Below are 17,500 nucleotides of genomic sequence, written 5' to 3' on the forward strand. Positions count from 1 at the left end.
AACATCTTTATGAATTTGTGGTTTCTGTATGTGGTGTAAATGAATGTGCTGTGTGTCTGTGTCTTTGTGTGTGTTTGTATGGACATGTGTGTATAAGTAAGTGTGTGTTGTCCAAATAGACTTTCTGTAACGCCTGTCAAACTAGGATCAATGAGGGGGAGAAGAGGGGCGGGGCCTTAATCCAAGGGTGGGGAGGAGCATGACAAAACTGCAGTGTGGAAGGAGGTTGCCGTGGTGAATCACCTGGTGTTGCCGTGGCAACAGACTGGTCTGTAGATGTTACTATTTATGTAAATTCCAGCCAGTGAGCTTAATGCGGGGCCAGTGTCAGCCAATACTCACTTAATATCATAGCCTGTTGCTACCTTGATACAAATAAAATGGAAAACTTCTAAATGAAAAAACACGATGAGAGTTATTCCTAAAACTTGACCCCCAACTGTAACTTAGGTAACTATCACCTATGGCACTTCATTCTGTACTGAACCTTTTTCTGTTAGGGAGACAAATATTTGTTATAATTTGACGGCTGCGCTTACATTTCATGAATATTATAATTTTGTATGTAATTTATCGTTGGCATCCTGGGACCTCATAACTACTCTCAGTTTATGTTAAGAAGAAGAAGAATCAGCAAAGACGGAGATAAAAGGTTTTCCAGGACACCTACACTATCTAACCTCTCATAGCATCAGGACACCTGTCTAACCCTCCCATAGCATCAGGACACCTGTCTAACCCTCCCATAGCATCAGGACACCTGTCTAACCCTCCCATAGCATCAGGACACCTGTCTAACCCTCCCATAGCATCAGGACACCTGTCTAACCCTCCCATAGCATCAGGACACCTGTCTAACCCTCCCATAGCATCAGGACACCTGTCTAACCCTCTCATAGCATCAGGACACCTGTCTAACCCTCCCATAGCATCAGGACACCTGTCTAACCCTCCCATAGCATCAGGACACCTGTCTAACCCTCCCATAGCATCAGGACACCTGTCTAACCCTCCCATAGCATCAGGACACCTGTCTAACCCTCCCATAGCATCAGGACACCTGTCTAACCCTCTCATAGCATCAGGACACCTGTCTAACCCTCTCATAGCATCAGGACACCTGTCTAACCCTCCCATAGCACCAGGACACCTGTCTAACCCTCCCATAGCATCAGGACACCTGTCTAACCCTCCCATATTTCCCTTTCCTTTCCCTTTCCCATAGCATCAGGACACCTGCAAAATCTCACATTGACCTAACCAACTAGGAATAGAAGTATCCATGACACATGACATGAGCAAAACATGTTACCTACTTCAAGGAAGGAAGGACAGCCACGCATCTACAGAATTGGAATCAGGACCAATCTCATGCTCTATCCGTCTGTCTCTGAGAAGGCCAGTTGCCTCATCACTGATTCTGCTAGCATGGCTAGCTCCATTAGCACACAGTGCATGCCGAGACACTGACCTCCAGACTAGCACATCTGCTAATACAATAAATCTAAATGAGTCCTTTGTCAAATTCATGTCCTTTTAATAATGATCTGAACGTCTCTGAGTAAACACGGACTTCCTATTTCACACAGACCGACGAGGGAAATGTCCTCGCATCAATGCCAGCTCAAAGTGACTGATGGCACAGATGTGGCTGAGTAAAAAGTTGGTTGGTAATAAACAGAGACTCAAGGAATTGTGCCAGTGGTAGCAAAACAGGCCAGCCTCTGCATAACAACTCGCCACCCTGTATTTCCTTGTAGGGTGGGCAGGGGGGTAGAGTGGGCTGGGAGGTAGGGTGGGCAGGGGGGTACGGTGGGGGTTTAGGTACCGAAGGGCACCTCTACATCCCCAGGAATGACTGCCAAAGACATGCAAGGAGGGGGGTTGGGGTGGAAGACTGGTGGGATGGAACAAGTGTGAGGAGGGTAAGGAGAGTGTGTGGAGGAGAGTCAAACTGGATGGGAAGAAGAACAACAAGTCTTGGCTGTGTTCTGTCGCTATCGGGGAGAGAAAGGCTATGAAAGTGTGTGTGTGTGGAGGGGCTCTCTCTCCATGGGTACCTCCATGTCTCTAGAAGTGACTGCCAACGACATGCAAGCCAGGGGGTTTTGAGGAGGGAGTGTGTGTGTTCTGCACTGGCACCATGCATGCCTTGGCAGTGCTCCGGAAGTGTTGGGTAGCCCTAGGGGAGAGGGGGACGGTTGCGTTCGCGATGAGGTTACCACCCTGTGGTGTGTGCTGTCAGTTCCAGAAAGGGATTTTACCAACACGGTGGAAGAGGAAAGGACAGGAGGAGAGCAGGCACAGTTCTCTGTGTGTGTCCCTTTGTGTGTCAACCACTTTCCCTCTATTCATCCCTCTCTCATCCCTCTATCCATCCCTCTCTCATCCCTCTATCTATCCCTCTCTCATCCCTCTATCCATCCCTCTCTCATCCCTCTATCCATCCCTCTCTCATCCCTCTATCCATCCCTCTCTCATCCCTCTATCTATCCCTCTCTCATCACTCTATCTATCCCTCTCTCATCACTCTATCTATCCCTCTCTCATCCCTCTATCCATCCCTCTCTCATCCCTCTATCCATCCCTCTATCCATACCTCCCTCTCTCATCCCTCTATCCATCCCTCTATCTATCCCTCTCTCATCACTCTATCCATCCCTCTCTCATCACTCTATCCATCCCTCTCTCATCACTCTATCCATCCCTCTCTCATCCCTCTATCCATCCCTCTCTCATCACTCTATCCATCCCTCTATCCATACCTCCCTCTCTCATCCCTCTATCCATCCCTCTCTCATCCCTCTATCCATCCCTCTCTCATCCCTCTATCCATCCCTCTATCTATCCCTCTCTCATCCCTCTATCCATCCCTCTCTCATCACTCTATCCATCCCTCTCTCATCCCTCTATCTATCCCTCTCTCATCCCTCTATCCATCCCTCTCTCATCCCTCTATCCATCCCTCTATCCATACCTCCCTCTCTCATCCCTCTATCCATCCCTCTATCCATACCTCCCTCTCTCCATCCCTCTATCCATCCCTCTCTCATCCCTCTCTCCATCCCTCTCTCATCCCTCTATCCATACCTCCCTCTCTCCATCCCTCTCTCATCCCTCTATCCATACCTCCCTCTGTCATCCCTCTATCCATCCCTCTCTCATCCCTCTATCCATCCCTCTCTCATCCCTCTCTCCATCCCTCTCTCATCCCTCTATCCATACCTCCCTCTATCCATCCCTCTATCCATCCCTCTCTCATCCCTCTATCCATACCTCCCTCTATCCATCCCTCTATCATCCCTCTCTCATCCCTCTATCCATACCTTCCTCTCTCACCCCTCTATCCATCCCTCTATCCATACCTCCCTCTATCCATCCCTCTATCCATACCTCCCTCTCTCCATACCTCCCTCTCTCATGCCTCTATCCATACCTCCCTCTATCCATCCCTCTATCCATACATCCCTCTCTCATCCCTCTATCCATACATCCCTCTCTCATCCCTCTCTCCATACCTCCCTCTCTCATCCCTCTATCCATACCTCCCTCTCTCCATCACTCTATCCATACCTCGCTCTCTCATCCCTCTATCCATCCCTCCCTCTATCCATCCCTCTCTCCATCCATACCTCCCTCTCTCATCCCTCTATCCATACCTCCCTCTGTCATTCCTCTATCCATCCCTCTCTCCATCCCTCTATCCATACCTCCCTCTCTCAATACCTCCCTCTCTCATCCCTCTATCCATCCCTCCCTCTATCCATCCCTCTCTCCATCCATACTCCCTCTCTCATCCCTCTCTCATCCCTCTATCATCCCTCTCTCCATACCTCCCTCTATCCATACCTCCCTCTGTCATTCCTCTATCCATCCCTCTATCCATACCTCCCTCTCTCCATCCCTCTATCCATACCTCCCTCTCACAGCCCTCTCTCCATCCATCCCTCTCTCTCTCCATCCGTCTATCCATCCCTCTCTCCATCCTTTCTCTATTTTCTGTGATTTCTTTCCTATATTCCTGGAAGGTGAGTGTGTGTGTGAGCACACGCTTACGTCTAACACACAAACGATTAGCACTTACAGCTTCCTACAGTAATCGAACACGTCGTTCTCACATTAACACGAGAGCATGATGCCGCCGAATGCCATTACACACAAGGTGCTAAGTACACACACAAGAGGTTGACTTCCTCTCAACGCCTGAGAAACACAACAGGAGCAACAAAAAGAACAACGATAAACGATTCTTCTTTCTCTCACAGTTATGCTGCAAACCCATTACACAGACTGCATAAAGACAATTAATGAGGGTTTGAAGTGAGTGCTAAGAGTGGAAAATACCAATCAAATAACACAGCAATTACCGTAATGCAAAGGTAGAGAGAAAAATACCAGTCAAATAACACAGCAATTACAGTAATGCAAAGGTAGAGAGAAAAATACCAGTCAAATAACACAGCAATTACCGTAATGCAAAGGTAGAGAGAAAAATACCAGTCAAATAACACAGCAATTACCGTAATGCAAAGGTAGAGAGAAAAATACCAGTCAAATAACACAGCAATTACCGTAATGCAAAGGTAGAGAGAAAAATACCAGTCAAATAACACAGCAATTACCGTAATGCAAAGGTAGAGAGAAAAATACCAGTCAAATAACACAGCAATTACCGTAATGCAAAGGTAGAGAGAAAAATACCAGTCAAATAACACAGCAATTACCGTAATGCAAAGGTAGAGAGAAAAATACCAGTCAAATAACACAGCAATTACCGTAATGCAAAGGTAGAGAGAAAAATACCAGTCAAATAACACAGCAATTACCGTAATGCAAAGGTAGAGAGAAAAATACCAGTCAAATAACACAGCAATTACCGTAATGCAAAGGTAGAGAGAAAAATACCAGTCAAATAACACAGCAATTACCGTAATGCAAAGGTAGAGAGAAAAATACCAGTCAAATAACACAGCAATTACCGTAATGCAAAGGTAGAGAGAAAAATACCAGTCAAATAACACAGCAATTACCGTAATGCAAAGGTAGAGAGAAAAATACCAGTCAAATAACACAGCAATTACCGTAATGCAAAGGTAGAGAGAAAATCATTTACTTTTTTATTTTGTTGCACTTGTCAGAGTTGAGTTCAACACCTACTGTATAAATGAAGATGCCTTCCCGCTGGGCACAGACATCAGCTCAACGTGTAGTCTAGATTTACGTTTGGTTAAGTTGTCAACTAATGTGAATTCAACGTGAAATCAATAAAACAATGTCACCATGTCATTGGATTTAGGTTAAAAGTTGGGTGAAAAATAGAGGGCATGCCCTTACGTTGATTACTTTTTTCAAATCCAATTAGTTTTCCACGTTGATTCAACATCATCGCATGGGGGGGGCGCTTTACTTGGCTCATCGCGCTCTAGTGACTCCTTGTGGCGGGCTGGTCGCCTGCAGGCTGACCTCAGTCGTCAGTTGAACAGTGTTTCCTCAGACATATTGGCTTCCGGGTTAAGCAGGCAGTTGTAAAGAGGCACGGTCATGTTCTGGCGGGTCATGTTTCGGAGGACGCATGACTCGACCTTCGCCTCCTGGGGGATAGGGGGTAAAATACAACAAAAAATAAAATTAAAACAACTGAACACAACCCCGGCACCCAGATGAAAGGGATGAGAGGAATAAGTGAACTGGTCTGAAAGGAAGATGCATTGACATTGACAAGGGCCCATTCAACTCAGGTGAGAGTTTTCTTTCTCTCTCTTGCCTCACTCTCTCGTCTCTCTCTCGTCTCTTTCTCTCTCTCTTATTCAGATGGGAAATGTATTAAATAGAAACAAGGTTTGGCAGTAATGGCTTGACAGCGACACAGCACTAAAGAAAGAAGGGTAGAGTCAGTGATGATACACTGAAGTGTTAGAGGCACTGTAACAGACAGAAACTATGTCAAGATGGCTGCCTTGTGTGAGAGATGGAAAGAGAGAGCGAGAGAGATAGAGAGAGAGGGGAAAGGGAGAGAGAGAGAGAGGGAGAGAGGGGAAAGGGAGAGCGAGAGAGAGAGAGGGAGAGGGGAAAGGGAGAGCGAGAGAGAGAGAGAGGGGAAAGAAAGAGAGAGAGAGGGGAGAGAGAGAGAGAGAGAGAGAGAGGGGAAAGAGAGAGAGAGAGAGAGAAAGAGAGAAGGAGAGAGAGAGAGAGAGAGAGAGAGAGAGAGAGAGAGAGAGAGAGAGAGAGAGAGAGAGAGAGAGAGAGATAGAGAGAGGGGAAAGGGAGAGCGAGATAGAGAGAGCGAGTTAGAGAGAGCGATCTTATTCCAGGTGTGGTGTGTAAGCCGGTTGTCCCTGGATCAATGCTAAGGCCTGCCCACTGGGATATAGCACACACACACACTCACAGTGCTGGAGGTATTACTTGTGTTCAGGAACCCTCGCTGTCAACCACACATCATAGTCACATGATCAAGTGGCAGGTTAAAATAGCAACATGTTCACTATCCCCCTGAGGCCTGTGATAGCAGGAAGAAAGGGAGGGAGGGAAGGAGGGAAGAGAGAGAGGGGGGGGAGGGAGAGAGAGAGAGAGAGAGAGGATGAAGGAGAGAATATAGTAGAACAGAGTACAGGAGAGAAGACTTGAAAACCAGAGAGAGAGAAAGCATAGAATAGAATAGTAGAACAGAGTAGGGTAGAAAACAAGATTAGAGAGAGAAAGAGGAGACAGACGGACAGAGAATAGAGTCCAAGAGACAGAAATAGAGAGAATCAGGGAGAGAATAATCCTGTATTTCACCTTGACTTGTGAGACATAAACCCTGCTCTGTACACTGAACGAGACCTGACTGCAGACAGAGGGATTGTCAGCCTCCCAAATATACAAATCAACCTACAATCACATCATTCCCTTGTGGTTAAGGCTAGTGTCTGTTGAAAGTGCACGGCCCCATTAAAACAAATCTTTGAAGGATTCACCTTTCGCTTGAATCGTGCACTTGAGGGAGTGTATGGAAATATTCTGCCTTGAAGCTTAATACAGAAAATTCATACTCTGGGCAGAAACATGTTTTATTCAGATAGCATACTTAGAGAATGCTGGCTTTATGGGGGAAAATTCCTCCTTAATTATTCCATGGTAAACAGGACAAACTCATTAATTTATTTAATTACTCTTAATAATAATAAGAGTGTTATGTAGCGACTGAATGGACAAATCCATCTGTGGCACACTACGACTAGGGCTGCATCCCAAATGGCACCCTATACCTTATATAGTGCACTGGTTTTGACCGGATCCCTATGGGCCCTGGTCAAAAGTAGTGCACTAAATAGGGAGCCATATGGCATGCAGCCTATAGGACGGATGGGAACTCCCAGGTTGGAGGGTTTACAGTTGGTTGTGGGATAGTGAGGAATCTGTGGATCATCTGACCAGTGTTTGGGAAACCCTGATTTAGCAGACACTCTTATTCAGAGTAAATACAAGACCAAGTAGGGTTAAGTGCCTTGCTCAAGGGCATATCCACAGATCTTTCACCTAGTCGGCTTGGGGATTCAAACCAGCGACCTTTCGGTTACTGACCCAACGCGCTAGGCTACCTGCCACCATACAATCACATACATGACATGGTAATGACCGCACTCACAGCACAAAACACACTTAAGCCTAGATTCAATCTGTATCGAGGAAGATCCGCACTACCGCGTGATTGAAATGGGTTCGCGGACACTGCATTCACGGAACACGCTGCATTTGTCAGACTCGGCTTAATCAAAAATGCCTTTTAAATTTAAATCACACTATAACACAGATCTTCCGCAATAAAGATTGAATCCAAACCTTACTGTGTGCAGTGGTGAGAACATCCATGTTAGCATGTTAAATATCCATCCACAGGTTGATTTTAACTTGACTTGGGGTTGCCGTATTAGGAAAGATAAAGTTTCACCAACCAACATTGGAGACAACATTATTTACAAAGGGATTCCAGTTGTGGAAAAGTACGATTCTGACTTGAGGCTGAAAAGTTATTAGTAGTACGACTTTAAAACCAGAGCACAGACTCTCCAAAGTAAATCAGAGATTATTTACAAAAAATCTCTATGACCACTGGTGCATTCTAGGATGAACCACACACACACACACAACAAAACCATGGTCTACAGAGGACCACGCTTTCATTAGTCTGAAGAAAAAACTAAAATCTGCTCCGAAACATATTTCAGTTCTGAATTATTGAATAGGTTTCATTCGCCCTCCAAAACGCCTCAAAGGAGAAACATGCTTTGGGCTCATGAAAAATAGATATTTGCTCCTCTCCCTCTTTTGTTTGAAACAAAGTCATTGATTTTTTTCTTTACTTTTGTCTCCAAGTTTTTGTTGCCCTGTTACAGGAAATGTAAACTCTTCCTGCGTTTGACCTTGAATTGAAATTCAATTTCCATTTTCTTCAATGGAAACAAAGACTTCATTGATGGGTTTTATGTTCTTGAACTAGATCAGTTGACAGACATGGGGAAGATTGGTTTATCATTGTAGATAGTTGTTGATGTTGTTGCAGTTAGACAGAGGTTCAGGGAAGTATCTCCACACAAACAACGTTGCTGACAAACCTTCCTCATTAGCTTGCTCTAATATCTATTTACTCAGTCTCGCCTCCGATCCAAATGCATTAGCTTGACTCCAAACGCTACACAAATAATGCATAGACAGAGAGAGGAAGAAGACAGTACAGATTTGTGTTGAGACACCAAAGCCCTACAAGTGTAGTGAGCTAAAACCGGATTCTTTAATGTCTCCCCACTTACTCCACAAGGTCTCTGCAAGTCCTTGAGAAAGCACTTCTTACCTACCTACTAGGCACCAGGCCCTTTAGCTCCACTCCTCCTATCCTCCTCCCTCCACAACCTGGACTTGGTGGTAGACGTAACATAGTAAATGTTAATCCGGGACACTCCAATTAGTATGATATGTTACGTTTCGTATGGTATGTATTCATTTGTAGATGTCCATCATCCATTTTGCATGATATGTTAGGAATTACAATTCGTATAATTGCAATTTGTAAGATATGTTATCAATTGCAATTCATACAATATGTTCCGAAATTGCTAAACGTATGATCTGTTACGAATTCAAATTTGTTGTGGCTAACGTTAGCTAGGTGGCTAACGTTAACTAGGCTAGGGGTTAGGGGTTAAGGTTAGGGGGAGAGTTAGCTAACATGATAAGTAGTTGAAAAGAAGCTAAAAAGTAGCAATTAGTTGCAAAGTTGCTAATTAGCTAAAACGCTTAATTTGTCCATGATGAGAATCGAACACGCGACCTTTGGGTTGCTAGATGTTTGCGTTATACGCCAACCATCCACCCACCCTACCTTCGTTTTTGCCTTACGTAACCTGCTTTCTTATGGAACCATACCAAACGTAACATGTCATACTAATTGGAGTGTCCCGGCTGCCCTCCATCAGGTGCCCTAATAGACATCTCATCAGTCTGGAGGAGAAGCCAGGCGTGAAAAGAATGGTGCCTGAAAGAGAGAGGGAGAGAGGGAGAGGACGAGAGAGAGAGAGAGAAAAGAGAAGGCTTTTTAAAGCACAGTCATCAGACTCAGCAGGTGACTCAAGTGACTGAAGAAGGCACCATGCGACAGAGCTCATAATTGCCCTTGGAGCATATTGCCTCATCCTGCCGCCCCGTAATTGGTGCCAGCCACTTGTGATAAATTAATAAAGCCATCTGTGATTTGTGCTAAATGAGTAAGGCCTTGCCTGATTGGTTGGTGGTGCAGGAGATTAAGACTGGTGTCTAATAGGATCCCTCACTAGCCCCTCCCCTGAGGTACTTGTGTATATCTAATAGGATCTAAAATAGGACTTGGACAAAGGTGTAGGGCCCTCTTGGGAGGTGGGTGTGTGAACCACATGGACCTGTGGTTGAAGACACTTGAGGGTAATATTGTAGGGGAGAACAATATTGCTCCTGGAGAGCCGCAATGTGTGCAGGCTTTTGTTTCACATCTTAAGATGAATGCACTAATTGGAAGTGGCTCTGGATAAGAGCGTCTGCTAAATGACTGAAATGTAAACATAGCTCAAAAAAATGGATTTAACTGATCATGGTCTAAAATGACTAAATACTATTAAACACTGTGGATTTAATAGCTAAATCAGTTATGTTAGTTCTAAATAAACAGATTAACATCATAAAATGTGTACACAAAACTATGCATGGCAACATTTACATATCAAAGGTGTACATTTATTTTGGCATTCAAAATGCTGTGTAGTCAATACTTCAACTTGTACTTGAGTCGTTGCTCAACCCACTTACTGTCTGAACTGATGGAAAGCCAGTAACATTGGACATAAATGTGACACCAAACAACCACTTATCTGTTATTTAGGATTAAATACATCTGAATAGTGCAGTCGCGTGTGCTGTGTCATTCTGTGCTAACAACACTGCTCATTTAGGATGCAAATGAGATCAAGGTGTGTAAGAGTCTTTTAAATGTAAGAGGTGACCTACCTTAAGTAGCACTGGTACTTTAAGTCCTTTGAGTAGAACTAGGACGCCATAGCCTGGTAAAACCATACTGAAAGCTGCGCTCAGCATGATTCAATGGTGAGTGCAGCATCCAGTCTGGTTTAAACCATGCTAAGGACATTAACAGTCCTTGGTGAAATCTAGTTGCTTTGTCTGTTTGGCGATTTAATTCAAGTAACAACAACATGCTTATTTTTTACAATTTGCTCATTTTTATTTAGCAGAATTTTTTAATACAATGACAAGGTCCATCATAAGGAAACAAATTCAAACACTGTTTCTGCTACGGCATACAGAGACAGAGAGAGAGAGAGACCGAGAGAGAGAGACAGAGAGAGATCATCATGTCACCATCATATGTAAACATTACAGAAAGAGGGAGGAGGAAGATGAGAAAATGCTGTTTGTCAAGGTGTTCAGAGAGAGAGAGAGAGAGAGAGAGAGAGGAAAGACGAGAACAAAACACTCCCAACATAAACGTCATTAAATGTCATATCACATAGGTATACATCAAGGAGAGAAATAAGACCATCTGTTTTTTTCCCCTCTGTGTGGCTCTCCATCCAGCTTTTTAAAATAAACTTCATAAAACATTTTCAGCATAGCATTATTCATTTCTTGTCATTCATTTAGGAAGCATTTCTCTCTGCAAAAAGCTGTTAATAATAAAAGTGAATGGATCCTCTGCATAAATGGATCCTCTGTTAATGGATCCTCTGCTCCCCCTTCACAAGGCCTAGCCCCTTTCCTGTACAACGGATAGCAGGGATTGGCTGTGGTAGGGATAGGGTAAGGTAGCGATGCGCATGATTAGCTGACGTGGGCGTATGACGTCACTAATCACGAAACGGACTGAAAGGATGACATAGCAATTAACGGAGCTCTGCAGCAGGGGGAAGGAACATGATAAGAATGCCTGGTAGTGGCTGAGGAAGGAAGGATTGGACAGTCACTGGTTTATGATGGAAAGAGTTCATTGCTATAGCATGCTCTTTCAGAGTCAGAAGGGAGGGAGGAGGAGGAGGGGGGAGGAGGGGATGGCAGAAGGGATGCGCTGAATAGTAGGAGAGAGTACTGAAAGGGTGAACTTGGAATAAAAGGGAGGGAGAGAGAGAGAGAGAGAGAGAGAGAGAGAGAGAGAGAGAGCGAGAGAGAGCGAGAGAGAGCGAGAGAGAGCGAGAGAGAGCGAGAGAGAGCGAGAGAGAGCGAGAGCGAGAGAGAGAGAGAGAGAGAGAGAGAGAGCGAGAGAGCGAGAGAGCGAGAGAGCGAGAGAGCGAGATAGAGAGAGTCCATGCTTGTCGTTTACTTTGTTTTATTTTCGTTGAATTGTTTTCTGTCACTTTTTCTCGTCCAATGAGTGCATCTCGTCTTCTGCGTTGGTCTTTGGAATGGCGTCGTGCGTTTTTCATTTTTTTAGTTTGTAGCCAAACTCGTCTGCGTCGTCGTCGCGGAAGTCTCCGTAGCGCCAGATGTTGAGCTGAGATACAACAAGGAGACATAAAGGACCATGAGCGCTTAGTGAACAGCTGACAATAAAACAGACAAGCAACAAATAGTCTCACATTAACATTCAGTTCAAATGGGGAGCTCCAATGGCCGCCACAGCCTCCCCTCAGCCTCCCTCGAAAGAGAGAGAGAGAGAGAGAGAGAGAAGGTTCGAAAGAGAGAGAAAGAGGCCGGTAGAGAGAGAGGTTGAAAGGTAGAGAGAACATCAGTGTACTCTCACACCCCAGTGAGAACGAGGGGAGCATCATCATTGAATCCTTTCCAGAAGGGCCCCGGTGCTTCAGACACATCCCTGTCTATTCCCTTCTCCATGCCATTAAATCCACTCCGCTGAGCTCTGCATCCCTCATCAAGCATCCAAGCAATTTCCTGCTAAATGTTCAGTTAGACGCGCAATGGGAGGGGCGGTCGAAGTGTGTGTGTGTGTGTGGGGGGGGGGTGTTTAAAGCGGATTTCTAGGTGTGTGTGTGTGTGAGAATTTTCAAGACGACACCAACCGAGGCCCCCTCCTCTCCTCATCAGCAGCGTGTGTGTTCAGCTGTTAACGTGACGATTCACAGCCAATTAGCGCCCATGCTAATTAGCGCTAGTCGTCAATGTTGTCCTTCCTTTTTCTTTTCCTTTTCTTTCCATGCTTTGTCGCTCTTTGCCTGTGATTGGGCGATTGTTTGAGCATGGCGTTGTGTGGTTGGACAATATGTCAAAGCAGGGAGAGCGTTTGTCTTATGACTGACTGTTGGAGAGAACTGAGCTTTCTTGAAGGTCACAGTGTTTAAGGAGGATAAATGAATTTTCACCTGTTTACCATAAAGCAGGTAAAACAAGCACCCCAAGATTAGACAAACTAACCTTGGGCAAGGTACGGTAAACAGTTACTGTATAACTATGAGTATTAGGATTGAGCGGTGTAATCTCAAGGATAAATGAAACTGGGCCATACTTAAACGGGTAAAACCATATGCTTTTTTATATGCTCTGTCATCTGACTAGACGATTGGCTATTGTACCTAAACAGGTACAACCACCTGCGTTTGGATTGGTTGCTGTGCTGTGAGCGGACACAGCGATTGGCCCTGGGATGTGCGGAGGCGGGCAAGAGGCCTGTGTGTCATGTGGACTCTCTCCCTCTCCATCCCTTGCTTTCTTTCCACCAGCGTGGGCCTGCACAGACTGTGGGCGAGCGTCCATATAGGACAGCACTGCCTGCCAATGAGATGTGTAATGTCTTCAGAGAACAGACAGGTGGAGCGCAAGAGAGAGGGAGCAGTGAAATTAAGGAGATCTCTTTTTTCTACTAGTAGTTGTAATTACTGCTCTAGAAACACTGGTTTACCTATCATACCAATAAAGATAGGCTGAATTTGTATTGTGTTGAGCGAGGTAGTACGAAAGAGGGAGAGAAAAGTGAGAAAGAGAGGGAGCGAGGTAGAGAGAGAGAGGGAGAGAGCAAGAGAGAGGGAGCAAGAGAGGTAGAGAGAGTAACTTACCCTGGCAGTCTTGGCAGACTCCTGACCGTTGAGATACTCTGTCACCTGAGAGAGAGAGAGAGAGAGAGAACATGCATTAGTGATGCAACTAAACCAGACTGAATGCTGTGGAGAGAAACACATGGGGTGCATCTCAACTCTCTAAAGTAGCCTCCTCCACTCGTCTCCTTCCCTTCATTCAATATCAGCTCAGAGCAGATGAATGAGAAGGACAAAAGTGGAGGACGCCACTTTAGACTATCGACACGCACCGACAAACGCATTCCCACCCATACATTCATAATACACATAACGACAGGCTACATTGGTAGCACTGCAGGGCATACGGTAACAACAAAAACAGCTAGGTCATCATCAGATTAATAGGAAACGCGGATGCTAACGGCTAGCCCACGTGCTAACAGACTAACACAACAGTGAGCAATCAGGCCAAGTGGCTCTCATCTATACAGCGAGCTAGCTTTTAGCGATTGCTATTTAGCATTTAATTACAATCTAAATGCATTCACATTTCACACGTCAGCGCTAGGCTAGCAGGTTGAGAGAGGCCTACGCTAGTGATGAAATCAGACCTGTATTGTGATTGTACTGCATCACAAGGATAGGTGATTAGTCTGCGATGGCACTGATGGAGCATTGAATGGTTGGAATAGAGTGAGAAAGTCAGAAGCCTCTGTAGGATATTGAGGTCTGTAAATGAAGTGGATTGTGTTTGTCTACGTCCGGGTCTTTGTTAGGGCTGGGAATTACGATATTATCACAATACTTAGGTGTCGATACGATATGTATTGCGATTCGATACTGTGATTCTATTATGATTTGATGTTCTAAACATATTGTTCACCATATGTCTGCTGCAGAGGGACAAGAGAGAGCCATGAGAAAACAAGTTTTGATCAGTCATGGAAATAAAAGTGCTGAAAACAAATTGCCTCCCTATTTAAAAAGAAGATGGAGAACAAGCTATGAAGGACAAATACTGGAATTTTGGTGTGCAGGTATAGCCAACTAGCGCAAAAATAATATTGTGATATTGTCAAAATGATACGATATATCGTCAAAAATAATATCCTGATATATAACTGTATCGATTCCCCACATCACTACTCTTTGTGTATGGGATTAGGCTAGCTTGGATAGACAGGATTTGACTCGGCTCAGATGAGAGAGAGAGAGAGAGTCATAGACAGAGAGAGAGAGAGAGAGTCATAGACAGAGAGAGAGAGAGAGTCATAGACAGAGAGAGAGAGAGAGAGAGTCATAGACAGAGAGAGAGAGAGAGAGTCATAGACAGAGAGAGAGAGAGAGTCATAGACAGAGAGAGAGAGAGAGAGAGAGTCATAGACAGAGAGAGAGAGAGAGAGAGAGTCATAGACAGAGAGAGAGAGAGAGAGAGAGAGTCATAGACAGAGAGAGAGAGAGAGTCATAGACAGAGAGAGAGAGAGAGTCATAGACAGAGAGAGAGAGAGAGTCATAGACAGAGAGAGAGAGAGAGAGAGAGAGTCATAGACAGAGAGAGAGAGAGAGAGAGAGAGAGTCATAGACAGAGAGAGAGAGAGAGTCATAGACAGAGAGAGAGAGAGAGTCATAGACAGAGAGAGAGAGAGTCATAGACAGAGAGAGAGAGAGAGAGAGAGTCATAGACAGAGAGAGAGAGAGAGTCATAGACAGAGAGAGAGAGAGAGTCATAGACAGAGAGAGAGAGAGAGAGAGAGAGAGTCATAGACAGAGAGAGAGAGAGAGAGTCATAGACAGAGAGAGAGAGAGAGTCATAGACAGAGAGAGAGAGAGAGTCATAGACAGAGAGAGAGAGAGAGAGAGAGTCATAGACAGAGAGAGAGAGAGAGAGAGAGTCATAGACAGAGAGAGAGAGAGAGTCATAGACAGAGAGAGAGAGAGAGTCATAGACAGAGAGAGAGAGAGAGTCATAGACAGAGAGAGAGAGAGAGAGTCATAGACAGAGAGAGAGAGAGAGAGAGTCATAGACAGAGAGAGAGAGAGAGAGTCATAGACAGAGAGAGAGTCATAGACAGAGAGAGAGAGAGAGTCAGACAGAGAGAGAGAGTCATAGACAGAGAGAGAGAGTCATAGACAGAGAGAGAGAGAGAGTCATAGACAGAGAGAGAGTCATAGACAGAGAGAGAGAGCGAGAGAGAGTCATAGACAGAGAGAGAGAGTCATAGACAGAGAGAGAGAGTCATAGACAGAGAGAGAGAGTCATAGACAGAGAGAGTCATAGACAGAGAGAGAGAGAGTCATAGACAGAGAGAGAGAGAGTAAGACAGAGAGAGAGAGTCATAGACAGAGAGAGAGAGTCATAGACAGAGAGAGAGAGAGAGAGTCAGACAGAGAGAGAGTCATAGACAGAGAGAGAGAGAGTCATAGACAGAGAGAGAGAGAGTCATAGACAGAGAGAGAGAGAGAGTCATAGACAGAGAGAGAGAGAGTCATAGACAGAGAGAGAGTCATAGACAGAGAGAGAGTCATAGACAGAGAGAGAGAGAGTCATAGACAGAGAGAGAGAGAGAGAGTAAGACAGAGAGAGAGAGTCATAGACAGAGAGAGAGAGCGTCATAGACAGAGAGAGAGAGAGTCATAGACAGAGAGAGAGAGTCAGACAGAGAGAGAGTCATAGACAGAGAGAGAGAGAGTCATAGACAGAGAGAGAGAGTCATAGACAGAGAGAGAGAGAGTCATAGACAGAGAGAGAGAGAGAGTCATAGACAGAGAGAGAGTCATAGACAGAGAGAGAGTCATAGACAGAGAGAGAGAGAGTCATAGACAGAGCGAGAGAGAGAGTCATAGACAGAGAGAGAGAGAGTCATAGACAGAGAGAGAGAGTCATAGACAGAGAGAGAGCGAGAGAGAGCAAGAGAGAGCGAGTCATAGACAGAGAGAGAGAGAGTAAGACAGAGAGAGAGAGTCATAGACAGAGAGAGAGAGCGTCATAGACAGAGAGAGAGAGAGTCATAGACAGAGAGAGAGAGAGAGAGTCAGACAGAGAGAGAGTCATAGACAGAGAGAGAGAGAGTCATAGACAGAGAGAGAGAGAGAGTAAGACAGAGAGAGAGAGTCATAGACAGAGAGAGAGAGCGTCATAGACAGAGAGAGAGAGAGTCATAGACAGAGAGAGAGAGAGAGTCAGACAGAGAGAGAGTCATAGACAGAGAGAGAGAGAGTCAGACAGAGAGAGAGAGTCATAGACAGAGAGAGAGAGAGTCATAGACAGAGAGAGTCATAGACAGAGAGAGAGTCATAGACAGAGAGAGAGTCATAGACAGAGAGAGAGAGAGTCATAGACAGAGAGAGAGAGAGTAAGACAGAGAGAGAGAGAGTAAGACAGAGAGAGAGAGTCATAGACAGAGAGAGAGAGCGTCATAGACAGAGAGAGAGAGAGTCATAGACAGAGAGAGAGAGAGAGTCAGACAGAGAGAGAGTCATAGACAGAGAGAGAGAGAGTCATAGACAGAGAGAGAGAGAGAGAGAGTCATAGACAGAGAGAGAGAGAGTCATAGACAGAGAGAGAGAGAGTCATAGACAGAGAGAGAGAGTCATAGACAGAGAGAGAGAGTCGTAGACAGAGAGAGAGTCATAGACAGAGAGAGAGTCATAGACAGAGAGAGAGAGAGTCATAGACAGAGAGAGAGAGAGAGTCATAGACAGAGAGAGAGAGAGAGTCATAGACAGAGAGAGAGAGTCATAGACAGAGAGAGAGCGAGAGAGAGCAAGAGAGAGCGAGTCATAGACAGAGAGAGAGAGAGTCATAGACAGAGAGAGTGAGAGAGAGCGCGATAGTGACAGAGCGACAGAGAGAGAGAGAGAGAGAGAAGCGGCAGGCAGCGCTGGCCATATTGCCCGCTTATGCCATAGCGTCCGTTTAGCCTCATTGACTGAGCCTGACGATGAGTCACAGGACACAGCATGACGGGACCGAGGGACGGGGGAGGGAGGGAGGGAGAGGGAGGGAGGGAGA

At 45.2% G+C, this 17,500-nt stretch overlaps 1 protein-coding gene across 1 annotated transcript in view; it reads right to left on the reverse strand.

Moving 5' to 3' along the window:
* Positions 1-10,722: 10,722 nt before the first annotated feature.
* Positions 10,723-17,500, reverse strand: part of LOC311139751 (staphylococcal nuclease domain-containing protein 1-like) — a 43,689-nt gene continuing 36,911 nt past the window's right edge. Inside the window, exons 5-6 of the mRNA XM_084174690.1 lie at positions 13,527-13,571; positions 10,723-12,010 (exon numbers count right to left, since the gene is read on the reverse strand). Of these exons, the coding sequence (XP_084030816.1) occupies positions 11,939-12,010; positions 13,527-13,571 (117 nt within the window). The 3' untranslated portion in view covers positions 10,723-11,938. The remainder of the gene's footprint in view (positions 12,011-13,526; positions 13,572-17,500) is intronic.

This window comes from Coregonus lavaretus (assembly GCF_964263955.1).
Source record: "Coregonus lavaretus genome assembly, chromosome: 13".
Taxonomy (NCBI): Eukaryota; Metazoa; Chordata; class Actinopteri; order Salmoniformes; family Salmonidae; genus Coregonus; species Coregonus lavaretus.